The 19,226-nt window shown below is 41.4% G+C and overlaps 1 protein-coding gene across 6 annotated transcripts in view; it reads right to left on the bottom strand.

The window, feature by feature from the left end:
* Window positions 1–19,226, bottom strand: part of CRB1 (crumbs cell polarity complex component 1) — a 265,758-nt gene that overhangs the window by 33,146 nt on the left and 213,386 nt on the right. For all 6 annotated transcript variants that reach the window (XM_059942885.1, XM_059942896.1, XM_059942890.1 and 3 more), the window contains 5 exons: window positions 16,891–17,847; window positions 11,120–11,667; window positions 9,559–9,724; window positions 2,930–3,836; window positions 259–387 (listed from right to left, as the gene is read on the bottom strand). In XM_059942885.1, the coding sequence (XP_059798868.1) occupies window positions 259–387; window positions 2,930–3,836; window positions 9,559–9,724; window positions 11,120–11,667; window positions 16,891–17,847 (2,707 nt within the window). The remainder of the gene's footprint in view (window positions 1–258; window positions 388–2,929; window positions 3,837–9,558; window positions 9,725–11,119; window positions 11,668–16,890; window positions 17,848–19,226) is intronic.

Raw genomic sequence — 19,226 nt, 5'->3', positions numbered from 1 at the left:
TAAGAATAAACAATATCACATTTTACCGTTTTCGAAGACATATTTCCTTAGTTAAGTCTTGGCTAAAAAAGTGTTCTTGACTTTGACCTAAACTGTAATTTTTCTTCTTTTTTATTGTTTGTCTCTGTCCGGACCTATATTTCAGCATGGATTTTCCTATGGGAACTGAGATGAAAAATTAGGGGAGAAATAAACTTTGCATAATCTCGCTGTTGTTCAGCCCAGACTTTTCTCCTATAAAGCTCTGCTGCGACTCACCATTCCCCAGTGAAACCCGGCCAGCACACACATTTTACTTCACCCTGGACCTCTGAGCAGTTGCCGCCGTTATAGCACGTGAGGTTGGTCTTCTCATTCCCACAGACTGCTGAGGGTAATCGGGTGTATCTAGAGAGAAAAGTAAGAGCCACACTGTTCATCTTGCTCATTTCATTTATGAAAACGTTTTAGAAAAGTTCATGTATATAGTCAATGCCAAACTAACTAGGTACTCAGCCTGGCTGAGCCACAAATGCTTAACTGTGCTGTTTTGTTCCAGAATCACCTTCTCAGTCCACAGCTCCTGTTGGAGGCCTGCGCTGTACGGAGCATGGCTATCCGTCTTCCACTGCTACCCAGTGTTCGTTCGTGAGATAAGATCTAGGCCGGGGGTGGCAACAAATTTAGCACAGGAAAGAAACTTGCTATAGCTAGGCCAGAGGAAAATTGCATCTCTATAAAGGCCAGGAGAGAAAGGACAGGACTCTGGTACCCAAGCCCTCATGTGATTTCTCCATTGCCTTTCACAGCTGAACTCCAGTTGCCCTGCCAACACTTGCTGCCCCCATCTAATAACACACAGCTCAGCAGAATGCAAGCCAAGTGCTGTCCAGGAGGTTTGTACACGGCACTCAGTGGTGACCACATGTGAATTCTGAGCTTGGCTCTTTTGTTTATCAACAGAGCTGCATATATTAAGGAATCCTTATAAGGGGCAGAACAAATTGTTAGAAGCTAAGCAGAACTTTACTGTGTGATAAAATCCAGTGGTGTGAAGGGACTGGTTAAAAAGATTTTATGGTGTTCAGGTCCTTCGACCCACTGTTCATGTTATGCATGGAATTGGATACATTGTTAATATTCAGGAAATATCAGATGAATTTAATTTGTCCTTCTGTGCGCGCTGCAGCTAAGATGGAGAAACCGGTCTATATGATGTTAAGTGTGTCTCTTCCCACAAGAGCTAATCAATTCGACTTTAAAAAGAAAATATCGTCAGGACTTTTCAAAGGAGCCAAAAGTGTCAACCAGCGTTGAAAGAGGTCAATTAGCAATGCAAATATGAAGCTTTGTATACATCAAATGTTCAATAAACAATTTTGAATCTCATTACAAAGTACTTTTGAATCAAAACTTTAATCTTTGAAAACTTGACTTTGATGAATCAGGCAGAAAAAATACTGGAGCACTGGTTACTGGGGCATATATGTTTATTTTACTTATCCAAAGTCACCATGGCAGTACTATTAATTTTGATCCTGAATGTCTTTTGCTTTTAAGCATTCAGATTACCTGTTGGCAAATGAGTCGGTTAACTCATGAGAAGTGACATTTTATTGGAATGTCAACACTCAGCACCTAACCCTGTGTCATGCCTTCACAGACTCTGAACAGCAATAAATGTTACGGAGACAAATACATCTTCTTATAGGTGTGGCTACATATTCTGTCTACTAGGAGATTCGTCCAGTGAAGGTACCACTTCTGAATTAGTGTAATGTCTGCAGGCTGCCAGCCAACTCCAGGCCTTCCCACCCACGTTCTGGAATCTATTGCTTGCTAGAAATAACCGTCTCACGTGCCTATAACAACTCAGTTGTTTAGTGAATTCAAAACAAGTATAAGTTATAAAAACAATAATGAATTCTACTTACATACAAATACTAAAGCAGTGTGACTTGGCAGGAAAATACTCATTCCTGTTTCTATTTATATTACATGAGACGGATATGACTGCCAGAACTAAGCTTTATAGTTTTAGAAAAAACTGTGAAATGCTTTGAAATGGGCAAAAGAGATCACTGAGTATTCTTTCAATGGAATGCTGGGTGTTATATAAAAGACCCTCTAAGATTATCTGATTTTTCTAATGTGTATGACTCAGGTTTTCTTTACCAAGCTAGTTCACAACTCTGTAAGTTGTAGAAAATTATAGTAATACTAATGGATCTTGTTCACTGAAGTGCAAGTGAATTTGAAGCGATACAGTCAATTGTCACGCTGTAGAAATAGTGTGGTTCAAATACTAATTTTGTTGCCCTATAGGCTATTACACAATTTTGCATTTATTGGTAAATTCATTTCCTCATCCCTATTTACAAGTGTGTATATATATTATATGGACATGTTTATGTATATGATTAGATTATCCTTTGAAAGTTTGATTTTTATCTTACTGGTTCCCTCATTAATTAATGACAAAGTCATCAAAACGTTCATTCTGAAAGTCATGATTTCACCTTTTTGAAGTTATACTTTAACATAGTCTTTTCAGAATTATATGAGTTTACCTGCCTGAAATACCCCAGAGCATTCTCTTAGTGGTAGGAGTCATGCTTCCTCCAACAATACTAAAATTCAGCGCTTGCATTTGTTGTAAATGTTATTTGTTTCCTGAGGCCTTAAGGCTGTCAGACTCTGGGGCTGTAGTTCCTGAGACAGAGATGACTGAGAAAACATTTTGCTCAAAGTCTGGTCCAAACCCTGCCCTTCCTCTTTGTAGAACATGCCAGCAGGTGAGATCCTGCCTTCGCAAGACCAAACTGTGATGGCCGTTGACTGTCACCCCCTGCTCAGCACAGCCTGTATGTTCACACCTGGGCGGAGAGCTTTCCAGTTTGAAGATGTAGAACACAGCTCGAAACACACTTTATGTGGATATTATGCTCACCTGCAGAATCTTCCTGTGAAATTTCCAGGACAGCGGCAAGAATAGCCACTGGCGTCACTGACGCAGGTGGCCCCGTTTGCACACAGGTGACTCTGGCAATTGTCTACATCTGATTCACAGTTCACACCGGTGTAGCCAGGCTCACACCTGCAGCGATAGCCTGCAGCTCTGTCGGAGCAGTTGCCATGGATACAGGGGTTTGAAAGGCATTCATCAACGTCGAGTTCACAGTGTGCCCCTGACCATCCCACGGGACAGGTGCAGTGATGAGAACTGTACGTGTCTTCACAACGTCCTCCATGCGAGCAGGGGTCGGGATTGCAGGCGTTTAACTGCAAACAGCCAGTAACCACTGGATGTAAGGAGATTTTGAGAAACTGCTCCTCCTGAGGTTTCCTAATGAAACCATGAACATTTTCAAAGTAAGAGAGATAAATGCCACTGATTTCTATTGTACTTAGACACCCTCGCAGGCCCTGCGTGTTGTCGCTAGCTCGCTCACCCACATAAATGTTTATATCATCCTTCAGGAAGTTGAGACTCCCAGTAGCAACTGCGCTGGTCACAAGAGGGGTTCGTTGGTCCACTTGCATTTGCCACCTGGAAGCCTGGGCCCGTGGGTCTGTCATGGAGAGAGTCACTTGGTGCCACACGCCATCATTCACTGACTGCAGACTTGTCAGGCTCAGCATGTAAAAACTGTTGCCACTTTGCAGCTGAAATAATAACTGGGAATCCCGAATGCTAATATTAAGGAATTCAGGCTCCTTCTCTGCGTGCAATATGATTGCATTTGCGTCCCTTGTTCTGAAACCAAATGTGATATTGGTGAGTTCTCTGGTAATATTCCCATTGCTCCTGAATAATATCTCACTGCTTTGTCCATTAAAAACAGCATTTGCAATACCTAAAGAGAGAAGGCAACGCCAATCAGAAACTTTACTAAATCTGTAATGTTTGCCTAATTACCTTTACTGACATTAATGATCATCACGTTACTACAGTCATGTATGGATTGTTTGATATAGGCTAGGCACTCTGTTAGTTGCTTTTATATTATTTTTAATACAAAGTTCTCGAATACAGGTTCATTATTATTATCATCTCTATTTTACGGAAGAAGAAATTGAGACTCACAGAGGTTAAGTAATTTTCTCACGGTCAAGTGGCTAAGAGATAATTAAGCCAGAATGTCAAACCTGGGTGGTCAGATGCCAAAACCGAAATCATTTATTTCTTTTCCATTGAAATGCAGTACCTTCTAATGTTATTTTACAGCTGCTCCCACAAATAAAGCATTGGTTACCCATTTTACACATAAAGAAATCAAGCTCAAAGAACTCACAAGTCTAGCTATAAACTGGGCCTCAAGTGACACAGTTAATTAACAGTGGAGTCTGGCTTCTGAGTAAGCTGACCGGGAGGCACTTAAAAGTAGCATTCTACATGACTGATTTACTACCTGGCAAACTCCAGTTATGTGCCGAGTTACCAATCTGTGCCTAACTCCAAGTAGCAACCTGTGGTTGGGCAAAATTATACAACCGTACCCTCTGCTCTAATACACGCCCACATACATGTGACCACATGGGACCACAGCACTTTTGGGCAATCTTATTGCATTTTTCTGTTAGACTGTTTTTCCAATTCCACAAGATCACTCGTTCACAGCTTGCTTTATCTCTTAAAATATCTAACCCTATCTGTTTATGATCTCCTTTGTCACTTTCTTGAGAAAACAGGAGAAAGAAGAACTGCTTCAATTTCCCACCTAATCTGTAAACCTAACAAATCTGGATCCACTCTGCTTTCCATTTGTTATAATGATTGCATTGTCCTTATTCTCATCTGTACAATAATAGAAAAAAGATCTCCTGTTCTCTGCCCCTGGTTCCTGACACAGGGCTTCTAAAACCCTGGTGAATTCCTAAGTGATAAGAGCGTTGCACAGGGAGCATCTTTGTTCTAATGAGACAACGACTCTGGGTGGGCTCCTGGAGGGAGCCTGGATGCAGGCTGGTCATCAGGAAGACCAAGCCATGATTAGAAGCTTGAAATTGTCAGCCCCAGCCCATCCTCTGGAGAAGGAAGAGTGCAGAAAATGGAGTTAATAATTGGTCACGCTTACATAAGGAAGCCTCCATAAAATCCCAAAAGCATGGGGTTCAGAGAGCTTCCAAGTTGTTAAACATACCCACGCTGGAATGGTCATGCACCCAAACTCCTCGGGACAGAAGTTCCTACACTGGGGACCCTCCCAGACCTCTCCCTATGTATCTCTTCATCTGGCTGTTTATCTGGGACCTTTATCATATCCTTTAATAAACTGGTAAACAATTAAGGGTTTCCCCGAGTTCTGTGAGCTGCTCTAGCAAATTAATTGAACCGAGGCGGGGGTCGTGGGAGCCTCAGATTTATAGCTGATCGGTCAGGAGCACAGGTGACAACCTGGACTTGTGATTGGCATCTGAAGTGCAGTGGGGGGTCTACTAGTGGGACTGAGCCCTTAGCCTGTGAGATCTGACACTATGTCTGGGTGGATAGTGTCAGAGTTGAATTAAATTGAGATAACCTGTAGGACACCCAGCTAGTGTAGCAGAATTGCTTGGTGGGGGGACCCCCGCATATCAGGTGTCAGCAGTGCTGTGCGTGTATTCCTACTGTGGGTTTTCCCTACTCAGGTGGGAAACTGTAGGTGCTCCAGCACACATCCAAGGGCAACTCTCCCAGTCACGTCTTGGGTCCCTTTCATTTTCACCTTTTTTAGATATTACTTCTACACATAACCTCTTTCTGTTCTGCATCATCATTTTCCCTCCCTTTTTGTTGCTTCCCATCAGCATAAGAATATGTTGTAATTGCTCTGATCTTAAAAAATAAAAACACAGGCAAGACCCAAGAGCACTACCCTGACCTCCCTCTACCCTGTTGCTTTCTTATTTCTCTAGTTCCTTTTCCAGCAAAACTTCTCCACATAGTTTTATATTCACCTTGTCTCAACTTTCTCATCTCCCATTTTCTTTTTAATACCTTCAGCCTTGTTCCCCATCACGTCCCTGAAACCACTCTTGTCAAGGTCACAGTGACCTCTGTGTTACCCGATCCAGCAGTCAATTCTCTATTCTCATTATCTTCCAGCTTTCAGTAGAAATTGACCTTAAGACACTGTCTTTACCGCATGTGTGGGTCACCACACCCAACCTCGAACACTTTATTATACAGCCTATTCCAACCACTTCTCAGTGTCCTGGCTTCTGTTGCTCTGTAGAGCAATGTACCAACCATGCCTTAGCTCAACACCTCCACGGTTACCATCACATCTAGAAAGGATTCCTAAAGCCTAAACATGGCGGACAGAGTTTATGTGACCCGACCCCTCACTCTCCAATCCCATTTCCTGCCACTCTTCCTCATGCACGTGCTACCGCCACAAAAACTTCTTGCTATTTTTTGAAGACGCCAAGCTTGTTCCCAAACCAGGCCTTTTACACTTGCTGTTACTTAGACATGATATTGGCCCCCAATCTTCCCATACCGGACTCTTTCTCAACAAAATATGCGCTCAAATGTCACCTCCTCCGAGATGCTTTCCCCAACTATCCAAGTGAAAATGTTCCCCCCCCGCAATCCACTCTCTTTTTAATTACTCAGCTTTATTTTCTTCATAGCATCTTGTAGCTATTTGAAATTATATTGTTAACTTTCCTACTTGTTCCTTGTCTGTCTTTCCTCACTAGAACATGAGCTTTTACGAGATCACGGAACTTCTCTGTCTAGGTTCTCACTAAACCCTGTGCAGGGAACATTGCCTGGCAGAGAACAGGTGCTCAGTAAATATTACTAAATGAATAATCTATAAAAATAACTCAATCCTTAATTCTGAAAAGTGTTAGAAACCACAGCAGGAGTAAATTCAAGGGTATCATTCAAGAGTATCATTTGACTGGATTAACATTTCACTTGATTTTATTGCTTTTGACTGTGGTGTTTTTTCCCAGCAAGTTTGGGGTTGGGATTAGGCGGAAAAGAGCAAGAAGTGTCTCATTACATGTTTTTGCATAAATGTTAACATGACAAATCTCAGTAGCCCTCCAACTTCTGAAGGAAGAATACTGTCTGTCATGCTGTATAAACTAGTTTCATTGACAGACTGAGCACATGGAAATCACTTCTTGTGATCTGAGTAAAAACCGCAGTGCACGTTAACATGTATACTTTGCCTTTTCTTCAGGGAACTTTATCATAATAAACACACCTGTATCTAAGGTGGGTTGTAATTTTTAATTGTCTGTTTTCGGATAGGATACAGAGACAGAAATGATTAAGTACTAAAGGCAAACTCGGGGTAATGCACGAGCTATACTCTCAAGAGTATGTTATTCTAGCAGAATTATCTTCTCAACACATCTCACTAGAAATAAATACAATAGTGTCATGAAATCATATCAAATGAAAATTATACAAAATAGCAAAAGTGAATGCTAGGGTTTATACCTATCGGTTAGGAAAATTTCACCCCTCCTACTAATTTACATTTTCTCCCTTCATTAAGATAAGTCATACTTAAAAAAATGTTACTGAGACTTTTTGAAAAGTCAGAGGCAAACTTTTCCACTTTCTGTAGTGGCAATGCAGTAGCAGTGAAGATCATTCACGCCTTTCTGACGTGGGGCATCCAAATCCTTTATGTGGAGACGGAGGGCAATACGCACCCAGGGTATGGTTCTTGGACCGCCACTGTTTTTAGAAACCCTATTCTTTTTTCCCTGTGAAAATGTTCAAAATGATTTAAACCCTATTGTAGAATATAACTGGGACTAAGAACTTTAGTATTTCTGTCAAAAGATTAACAGTAAAATTAATAAGTATTAATTATTTTAAACAAGCAATTCAGAGGGCAGAGCAATGGAAAAGGTGTCATTAAAGTTCTGTGTCATATTAGAGGCCTGATCTCATTCTTTACACAAATTCATCATGCTTTATTCATGTGTGTAGCATATTATTTCTTAAATATGAAACATAAGAGTATGTGTATTCTTTTAGAAACTGCCCCCCAAGTATATACACCGTGCAATACATTTCACATACCATTTTGATATATGATTTTAAAATACAGAAACATAAAAGTAACTGTATTCTCATTCTCAGTCACTTTGGAGCTTGGTTGTTGATTTGGGCCTCAGGTCAGTCTACCCCCTAGCTCCAGACCATTATTTTAGTGCAGTTTTTTCCAAGGTATCTTATGTATATTTTTAATTGTATGCAGATAATGTAATTTAAGTCTAGAGCAGTTAAGTGAAAATACTGAGCTAAATTGAAGAAAAATATATATTCATTTAACAAATATTTACTGACAACCTCCTACATGTTTGGCACTATTCTAAGTGCTGAGAGTAACGTGGGAAACCAGACAGAAAATCTCCTTCCCTTTTGAAACTTATATTCCATTGAGGAAAAGATGATGAACAAGTGAACAAATACCTGTGTAACAAAACATCCAAGGATGATTAGAGCCATGAAGAAAAGTAAAGCCAGGGAAGAGGGCACTTGGGTAGAAAAGGGAAGGGAGGGATGAGGCCCTTGGGAAGCTCTCGGCTGAGAGAGTTCAGGGTGGAGATGGTGACGGTGCGTGGGAGCTAACTGCTGGGTGAAAGAACACTGGACAGAAGGACATCGGACGCACATTGAGGACAACTCTTAGAGGGCTTCTCCCACTATGAAAGGAAGCAGGAACGTGGGATGGTGCCTGGTGGGGATGGGAGGGATATCAAGGGAAATAGTTTGTAATGAGGAAATTTGACAGTATGTTTATATACTGAGGGGAAAATTGATGATGCTGGCGGGTGAGAGAAAAATTTCAGAAGCAAAATCTTTGAACAAGGGGAAGAGATTAGAATTGAGTGCAAACATAGATGGTTGGCTATAGACTGAACTGTGCATTATTTGAACTAGGAGAAAAGACATACTATAAATAATAGTGTGGCTACTATGTAGACCTGTCCAAATTGTAAAGATAGTATTCAAATTGCTAACATTTGGGAAACTGTGTTCAGTAGTACTGAATTTGGGCAGGAAAACCGTTCAGATTGAGGGAAATACTCATGGCAAACATCAATCGAGTGCCTACTGCATTTGGCTCTCTACACACGAGGTCATATAATCATCACACACACACCCAGAGTTACCTACTTATCAAGTAGACGTTTTATCCTTTTCTTACAGAGGAAGCTTTAGATTATGGAGACGTATGAATTGCCAGAAGCCTCATAGTTAACCAATGACAATGTGCTCACACTGGCACTTTCACTCTGTATTGCCAGTAACAAGAAAAGAAAAGCCAAACATCACCCGGTTAATTCTTTCTCTAGAAATTAGTCTTAAATGATCAAGGATCTAGGCTTGGTGCTGCTATGGCCGCCGTTTCCCACTCAGAAACCCAGGGGCAGGCTGAGGCTACTCTGGCTTATTACACTCCCATTAGGTTTGTTATACCACTACTCGCATAGGGAGAAGCAGCTACACGTTTCTCTGCTGAGCTGGAGTTGTCTGTATTCTTTTTCTGGGTTGACTCATGGAACAACTGAAATGCCCAGCTGAACTGGATGGTGATAAGTTTGAACTGCACTTACATTCAAATCCTCGAGGCACCGCCTGGCACTGGGCCCGGGGAGGACACGGGCTGAGTTCACACCAGCGAACCTCCTGGCAAGCTTTCCCGGCTGTGTTCGCAGGGCAGGAGCAGGAGAAGTCGTCCCACAGGGAGTGGCAGATGCCTCCGTTGTGACAGGGGTTGGGCTGAGCAGACAATACATCAAAGGCATAAGAAGCACTGGCAACTAAATATGGAAAAGACCCCGTTAATCTGTGAATGCTCATTTCCTACATATTTACATTTCGAACTTTTTATATCCATTGGCTGATAAATAGAATAAAACTTACTGCTACCATCGAGAGAGAGGAAAAGGGAAATAAAGAAAAATACATAATACTGATCTCCTGTAGCACAAGGAGGATTTTCAAAGGTGTAATAATATTCTCTGTAATTTATAAATTACCAGGCACTTTCACTGTCACTAATGATCGTTTGAGTTAGAGACTTTTCCTCCTGTTTTTACTGGTGAGGAAACTGAGGTCCCTTTCGTTGTCCAAGATTCTATTAACAGTCAAACAGCGAGGTTGGTACTTGGATCCTCTGGGTCCCCAGAGGAGTGACACCACCTCCCCTCCAGCTCTGCCTCTGAATCAGAAGCGTATCATAATTTGAGTTCTCACAAGGTGTCCCACAAAGTTTTCAAAACGGAAGTATTGATAAAGGAATTTCTGAGAGCTCCCTCTTTATTTATGCCCATTCCACTGTTAACATGTGATCTAGGCTAGTGACCCAACCTTTTTAAACGCCAATTTACTTCTCTGTAAATAACATCAATGGAGAGAATAAAAACGCCTGCTTTGCACAGTAGTCCTTCCACAGAATGAAATGGATTGATCCATGGAAAATAGTGCCAGGCACATTGGAGGTGCCCCTATAGTAATGCTACAATGATTCATTTTTATATATTTAGAAGCAAGCCCAGTACATGGCAATAGCTGGAGCTCAATAAATGTTCAACAGATATAAATGCCTTTCCTTTTTTTCCTCTGAAAACTCATGCAGAGCTGACAAATTTACATATTGAACTAGCTTTCAGAAGAGCATGCAAAATATACAAAGTAAAGCATGGGCTCTGAGTAATTATATTACGGAAAATTTCAAATCCAACTCCCAGAAGGAAGTTACCTCTCAGATTTTTTTTCCTTATTGACTTAGTAGATGTTCAAAACAATGGTAGGTGGGCATTTAAGATAAAGTTAATTGTATCTTCAAAATGAATTAATTCAGTTAAACCTCTGGGATGCCATTAAGAATCTGGGAATTAAAATACAATTATTCTTAAGTCATTTGGTTGTAGAAGATGTAGTTATCTTGGTTGGTTAAATGGACCATAATGGCAATAAGATCAAGGCTGTACTTTCATGGCTCAACATAAATCCCTGAGTCCTGCTGGGAAAGTACGGATGAAGCATTATTCTACGGCTGGTGGGTCAGTAACACCATATTCACATACAAAGAACAGTTATAATAAATTATCTATTTAATAAAATGAAACTTTTAGCACACACTATGGACACAGTTGGTATGAATAATCCTACCTCACACAGGTTGTCTCCGGGACAGCCTTGGGTCACATTGACAAGAACTGCATCTTGGGCTGCGTTGCTCGTTGAATTTGGGAAGAATTCCAGATTTTCGTTGTTTAACCTTATATCTTGAATACAGCCTTTGAAGAATCCACCATTAACTTCAGTCTCCTGTCTGTCAGGCAGTCCACCAATGTAGAGGACGTCTCCTCTTTGGAGTCTCCACGTAGGAGCAGAAATAAATCCTAGGTTTTGTGACGACTGATACAGTTCGATTCTATTTGGCTTGATTTTCAAAGATATCAAGCGGACATTTCCATCGCTGAGAACAAATTTTACTAATGATTTGGGAGAACCTGGAGTCAGCATTGCTAGTCTGCCATGCTCTAGCCAAACACGGATGTATTGGCAAGTGCCGTTTTCCAGAGCTAGGAGCAAGCCCGATGGACGATGTGTTCGAACAAACATGGAGAGCGTGAAGGCCTCTCCGTAGCTCTTGTCAAGATGGAAAGCAGCATATCCAGTGGAGTCGTCTTGGCCAAATCTGCCTGCCACATACACTTTAATAGAGGAGGAGAGACAAAGAGGAAACATCTGAAGACCCACAAGTAATGCATATGTATATATACATATATGCACAAATACATTCATATTTTTAAAAGTTCAAGACAGACTTATTCAATAGAATGACAATTTGAAAAGCCATCCCTGACTTTCTGAACTTCTGAGTTTACTTTATTCTGAAAATAACTAGATTTTGGTTTATAGTTTATAGTGGAAGTCCACTGATCACAAAGAGAAAGAGAAGATTTCTGCACCGATAAACTTTTGAACCTCTTCCTCACTGCCCTAAAAAGGTGGGGCTTAAACGTGGAATATCAGATACTACTGCACTCCAACTTGATTTGGAGAAACTTGGGGAGCAAGAGCTCTTCCTGCAACACATGTAAGCAGACTGTTTGAGCAATCGTCATCATTGCTATTTGGGGGCATGCTCAAACAAATGGCATCAAACCTGACTGTTCCTTGTAAAGTACAGAAACCAAGAATTAGATTTGCAAATCCTCTTTTGGGAAGATACCCCTAATAATATTAAGAGGCAAGGCAGTTGAACAAAGGAAGAGGAGGACTCTTCCTTCTGTGGTCCTGGGTGGGTGAAGGAGAGGCATGGGGCACAAAGTACTAGGGCAAAGCTGAGTTTTGAACTCACCCAACATTTCCCGTGGACAGAGAGGTTTCTAATGCATTGACGTGGCAATGCTATCGATGTGCATCACCACAAGAAAACTCTTGAGAAGTATAAAAATAAATGCTGACCTTCAAAATCATTGATGATATAGTAGGAACAAAAGTTCTTGTACTCCTAAAGCTTTCATTCCATTTGGGTGGAGGTTATATAGTCTGTCAGGTGGTGATAGGTTCTTTGATATACAAAAACTCAGGCAGAGAAAGGGACTAGGGAGAGCTGCGGGTGGGAGTGGAGTTGTCATTTTAAATGGAGTTATCAGGGAAGAACTCTCTGAGAAGGTAATATTTGAGCAGAACCCCGAAGAAAGTAGAGATATTACTGCAGAAATTCAGGAGATAAATGATGGTGGCTTGGATCAGTGGTCATGGTGCAGATGGGGAGAAGTGGTCAGATTTTGGAAATATTTTGGTAGAGCCAACAGGATTTTCTGGGGCAAGTTGCTCTCCAAGGCTTTTGGTCCAAGTAACTAGAAGCATTGAGTTTCCATTTGCAGAGATGGGGAAGAAAACAGGAGGAACAGATTTGGGGGAGAAATGAGATTCCATATTAAATTTGAGATGCCCTATTAGATATCCAGGTGGAAATTTCTAGTCAGCAGTTAGATATAGAGGTTCAGGGGAGACATTCTGGGCTAGTCATAGTAATTTTGGATGTCAGTGTAAATGTGGCATTTAAAGCCCTAAGATTGGAAGAGATCACCAACAGAGTGACTCTAGAGAGAGAAAAGAAGAGGTCCAAGAACTGAGCCCTTAAGCATCAGACATGTGGAGGTAAAGGAGATGATAAAAGAGTAAGACAGAAAGAGAATGAAGGGAGAGTGACACCCCATAAGCCTAGTGAGGAAAGAGTTTTCAGGAAGAGGGCGTATTCAACTGTGGTAACTGTTGCTGAGAGGTCAAGGCAGATGAGGACTGAAAAATGACCACTGAATCTTGCAATCTGGAAATCACTGATGAACTTGACAAAAGCATTGTCTTAAACATATTGCTATCTTCAAGTCTTCACATCCCAATCCTAACCAGAAAAAAAGCACATTCCACCATGTTTAAATGTTGTCATATGGTTCCACTGAAGTTTGAGCAAAGGTGGGACGTATTTTATTTTAGCTGAATTATAGTGAAGCTTGCTTAGGTAACCATCTGTGTTTGAAGACCTTCTGCATAAAAGTCTGCATTTTCAGAATTCTACCTTGATTTCCTACAGGAGCATTACATTTTGAATCTGCATTTGGAGGCCACCTGCTCCAGACAACTACAGGTAGCTTTCAAAGTGCATTGTTAGATGTAACAATCTGTTTGAAGAGGCTAACATCTCTGAATGCACGGCAGCACTTTCATATGAGATAAAATGCTCAATAAGAAAATGTGGCTCTTGAAGTTCCCGAGGTTTGGGAATATGCACAGAATTGCTCTGCCTCAGGGGTGGTCCCCGCTGGTCATCCTGGGACGCCTGCAGCATCACTTTGTGGATCCAGATGAAAAGACAGACAGAACACAGAGCTGTTTCTTTTTCTCAGAAGCTTGACTCTCCAGCAGTCCTATTCTTCAGAAATCACAAGCAAGTAGTCAGAGCCCGTGATTTACTACATGATTTTAGAAACACCTGACGCCATATATGACTTGTCTGTGGACACGGAAAGAATGATTCTCATATGTGTTGTTGATGTATCATGAAGAGGGACGACAAATAGGGATACGAAATAACCAAGTTTTAATGATTGATGGACTACAACAAGAAGAAACTTATTTAGAATAAATAAAAGCCACTTGGGTCTAAGTGCACTTCATTGGTTTAGGGTGGAAGAAGCAGAGATCAGTGGCACCAAGAGGGAGAACAACTCAAAGTGAACCAGTCATAGAAGGTGGCTGGCCAAAGGTCAATGGGGCATTAGGCTGCAGAACAGGAGAACATTCTCTGGAGTGAGAAGGTTCCAGTCCTGTGTCACTCTTCACTGTCAGGCACATCTAGGAGCCAGATAAGCAAATGTATTCCAGAGCAAGCAAGCGGCTGACGGAGTGTCTGAAAACGATGTCAGGTGGAAAACATTAGAAGAAACTGGGTGTGTTCAGCATGATAGGAGTGATGGCTCGGATAGTACAAGACACTTTTCTTCAAATATTTGTGTTCTCAAGAAGAAGACATGTAAGTAAGGTTGACATTGGCTTCAAGAGTTACAATGCTGCCAATGACTGGAAGCTATAGGTCATCATATATTATTTTAGTACAGAAAAGACAACTTCTAGGGGATTTCTGGGAAGATGGAGTGTGAGTGAGTTTCCCATTCCTGAAGGTGTGGAAGCAGAGATTTGGGCCACTACACTTGGGTGCACAGCAGTGTAAAAACTTCAGTCATGGAGTGAAGCTCCTTCTATATCTAAGAAACTCTAATTCCAAGCAGATAAGAGTGTCAAAGCTTAGATGGACGACTGAAGATAAAACATATGTCAGTTGCCTCTCTTAATCAAATATTCTCTAGGAGGGACGAGGTCGGTGATACCTTTATCCTGAACAGTATCCTGGAAGCTCCACGTTCCTGGACACAGCCAGGGCGATAAGATCCACTGCGATGACCCTGCCGACAGCTCTGGGAACTAAGCTTTGAGAAACTCTTTTCTGAACTCTTCTTATTGAGACACTTGATCATTTTTAAAAAATCAACTTTAAAATATAGGAAGCCCGTCTGTCTGTCATGTTTAGTCAGCCAGCTAAATCCTCCATCCAGTCTGCTTGTTCCTTGCAATGGGTACCATGTTTGGGAAACGCTGAGCCAGGATCATGAACTGGGTGAAGTTTGCCTTGTACTTTTTAGCCCATCTCCTCCTGAACATCTATGTACAATGACAGGAAGATTCCAGGTTGTCCTTACAGCCTGTAAGCATCTTTTGTGATGGGAATAAACTCCCCAGCAAACATTCCTCAAGGATGATAGCAAATACAAAATACTTTAAATTTATGACTAAGAGGTGATATGAGAAATGTAACTTTTCTTAAAATTATACCAAGAATTTTCAGAAAGGGACGATTTTACAGAACTTACTCCCTAAAAAGATATCTTCTGAAGCTGAGCATTTTCATGAGGATTAAACAGTTTCTAATAGTGGAGGGGTGGGGGGCAGCGGGGGGAAAAGGAAACTGGAGGAAGAGAGGGGACAGCTAACCAATTCAGGAACTGTGGGCTTAAAGACTCTGTGATTCTCCAAGTTGGAAAAAATAAATGAAAGGAAACCAGAAGCCATGGGATTGGCATCCCTTGAATCTATTTACCAGGACAGGTAGCATCGCCATGGTCAGTATTAGCCTCATGGGTCACTGCACTTGGAAGCTGGTCAAAATGAGTCAGCATCTGTTTGTTATTTTGTATATGTAGTAAAAATATTGCCTTGGGTCAATTAAATTTTTCTTCAAAAAGTGAACATTGCTTCAGCATAATCTCCCCTTTTCTCCTTTAAAAAAATCACAAAACAACTTGCCATTCCCTTTAAAATATTACATAGAGCTAGTAGACGCCAGGCCTCATAGTCAAGCAGGTCCATGATTTGTAATGAATATTGTGGTCAGGGGGAGACCCGTGAATAGCTTCTAATAATTCTTAGCCCTTCGTACACGGAGTAGGGTATAGACCAAGACTGGCTTCAATTTTACTTCATATAAAGCAAAGAAGACTATTTACCAGATGTTGTCCTATTTCAAGTTACTCTCAAATCTTGGGGTAAATTACAGCTGCACTTCAAAGCAGTCTGTTGCAATTACCTTTCCAACATTTGCAATGCAAGAGAATAATAAAAAGAAACAGGTATGTACTGATCACTATCAACAGCAGTCTTTGGAACAATGTCGGAAGTAAGGATTTTGAAATGCATTTCAAACTGATTTGCTAGAGAAATTAGATCAATTAGTTTATGGCATCTACCAAGTTTCAGTGTTGTTATTTTTTTAAAACTTTTTTCTTTCTTTTTTTCTTAAGACACGTAGGTAGAATACCTGTTTTCTCCAATGCAACTCTGGAAAATACACCTTTGAATAAAATTGGTGGTTTATAAAAGTGCTAAACTTAAGCATGATTTTGGAACTAGTGTGAATTGCATAGAGAGGAGGGCAAAGAAGTAACTATGTACTGAGAGTCTACTATGCACGCGGCATTGTGCTAGAATTTGGCATTGACTAGTTTCATGTCTAACGGTCCTGTTTTTCTAAAAAGATCACTCCTCTTTCAAATAAGATTTACAATAAATTTCTGATACACAACAAATGGTAAAATTGTAATAGCATTTTGTAAACACCAAGATGTAAACCCATTTGGATGGGAGCTACGGGCTTATTTTTCACTTCTCTGCATGAGTGAAACCCTGGTGTCCTATGAATCCACTCAGATTTAATTAAGGTACATCATCAGCCTCTTCATTTTCCTGTCAGTGGGCAGCCAGCCGCAGAGTCCTGAGGGCTCCTGATGATTCATAACCAGCAGGAGCGGCCCAGCTGTTTTGTCCCAGCTCTGCTCGGAGGCACAGCCTTCCTGGCGCCCGGCCCCTCTCACCTCTGTGACAGCTCCGGCCTCGGTAGGGCCGGTAGCAATCACACTGGTAACTAAGCCACAAGTTGAGGCAGCGTCCTCTGTTGTGACAGGGTTGGCTCTCACACCAGTCCTTTCTCGTGCAGCCTGCCTTGACATTTAATGACCAGCCGGACGAGATGTTCTCCGGGGTGATGGGATTCGAGTCAAGGTGAACATCTTGGAGGCAGCCCACAAGCGAAGGTATGGATGGTCTATTATAGACGTTAAGCAGAGCAACACCACTGTGGGCTGTTCCCTCTGGTAAACCCCCCAAAAAGGAGTTTTGTAAAGCACACGTTGACCCATCGCTTCCAAATGGAGAAGGAGCTCTCGTGATGCATGTCCCCAGGCAAGACTCGTCAAGTAAGGCAAGGGTCACAGCCTCTGCAAACGTCACCTCCACTGCATGCCACTCCCCATCGCTGGTGCTGTGGGAGATGAACAGGACCACCTCTGGCTGATCCCTGACTTGAATTGATAAGTGGACGTAGCCACTGAGCAGCTCCAGTATCACAAACACGTCCCTGTCACCTCGGAAAAGTAGAAGTGCCACTGGCTGGACAGTCTGAAACCTGAGGGCTATTTTACAACCGGAGTCCTTGGCTGTCACTGAGCCACTTGGGACCCACAGGAAGCCATCACCCTCAAAAGAAAGTGTGGTGACCGTTTCACACCGTGACCCAGTATAGCCAGAGGGACACAGGCAGCCGAATCCATGCTGGCCATTGCGGATGTGAGGGATGCATGTTCCATTATTTAGACATGCGTGATCAGCACAGCTGAGGAGCAAATCAGAACAGTCCCTTCCTCCATAAAATGCTCCCGAACGGTTATCAAATGGGCAACGGCAAGTGTAAGTCCCAGGCAAGTTCTCACAAGTACCACCGTTTTGGCAAGGGCTTGAAGAGCACTCATCGACGTCCTCTTCACAGTGGACCCCTGTTCGATGATAAAGAATAGATTGAAATTACATATATTCAGATCAAAAATAGAACTTTCACATAATCTTCATGTACAATCTTTTGGACGTGCAGAACCGGCTCAGGTGTAGGACTGTTAACAGAGTGAAATGTGAACAGAGATTGAGGAGCTGATACCTATTCTATCATTCTGCATGGATGGTGCACAGAAGTGCAGTCATGGCGAACCCTGAATTCTCCCTCTAGAAATAGGTTATTTGCCAAAAAGGGTGGTTGACTCAAACTATCATTGTCAGATATATATGTGACACTGAATATCATAAAAATTTTTTTTAAAAGAGAGAGAAATAGATTGCTATTGGGAGCAATGCTAGACACAAATTATTTACTTGGGGACTTAATTCCCAGATATTGTTTGTCTTGCCCTGGGCTGCTAATTTCACTCTATTCTACTTGGAAACAGCAATCTGCCTTCTCCACTTTTTGCACCCCCCCGTAACCCCTAGACACACAGACAGTCCAGACAACTCTCTCTGTGGAGGGCTTCTGAGGAGAATGGAAGGTCCCAAACCTCCTTGCCACAAGTCTAGTATAAACCATGAAATCTATCCAATAACAAGGTCTGGTTTCTAGTTTCTTTACTTTCTTTTACTCTTTTTCCTGGTTCTAAGTCAAAAAAAGGTATCTAATTACAGAATTGTTAGAATCCATTTAATCCAGGTAACAAAAAGAACTATAACACTTTTTAAGAGTGATGGCTATTGCTTTTTAATGAAGTTCAAATGAACAAATAGTGTTAACAAAAACTGACACATGTATAGGGCTGTGGCTTCGACGGCACCATCATCCACGTTATGTGTTTGTGTTTACAGCAATCTCCCGAGGTTTTCAAGGCAGATAGGTTTAGCTCTCTTTCACAGACAACACTGAGGCTTAGAAAGATTGATGTCTAAACTCCAAAGCACTTCTACAATCTGGTTTTTAAAATCCAGTCTGACACTTTCTGTTTTTTAATTGATAATTTAGTGCATTCTTGTTTTTTGTTATTACTAACATGTCTGTTCTATTTTCCTATTTAACTCCACGCCTAAATGTGTGCTTCATAAATTTAACCAAAGGCTCCTATATTGATAATGTTGGATCTGAATCCCAGCTAGGCAGTGAGCAGGTTACATTTATTTTTTGTGTCTGGGTCTTCTGATCTATAAAATGGGGTTGAAAATAGTACCTGTATCACAGGGCTTTAAAGGTTAAGTGAGTAAAGACACGTAAAATGCTCATAACATTGCTTGACATATAAGTGACTTCTCAGTAAGTGTTGGCTGTAATTAAAAAGTAATAACCAAAGAAATTACCCTCACATGACAAAATCAAATAGCACTGTCATCATTGAGAGAG

This window comes from Balaenoptera ricei, chromosome 1 (genome assembly GCF_028023285.1).
Source record: "Balaenoptera ricei isolate mBalRic1 chromosome 1, mBalRic1.hap2, whole genome shotgun sequence".
In the NCBI taxonomy this organism is placed as follows: Eukaryota; Metazoa; Chordata; class Mammalia; order Artiodactyla; family Balaenopteridae; genus Balaenoptera; species Balaenoptera ricei.
Note: the sequence above shows the minus strand (reverse complement) of the source record. Positions and strands in the feature narration are given on the sequence as shown.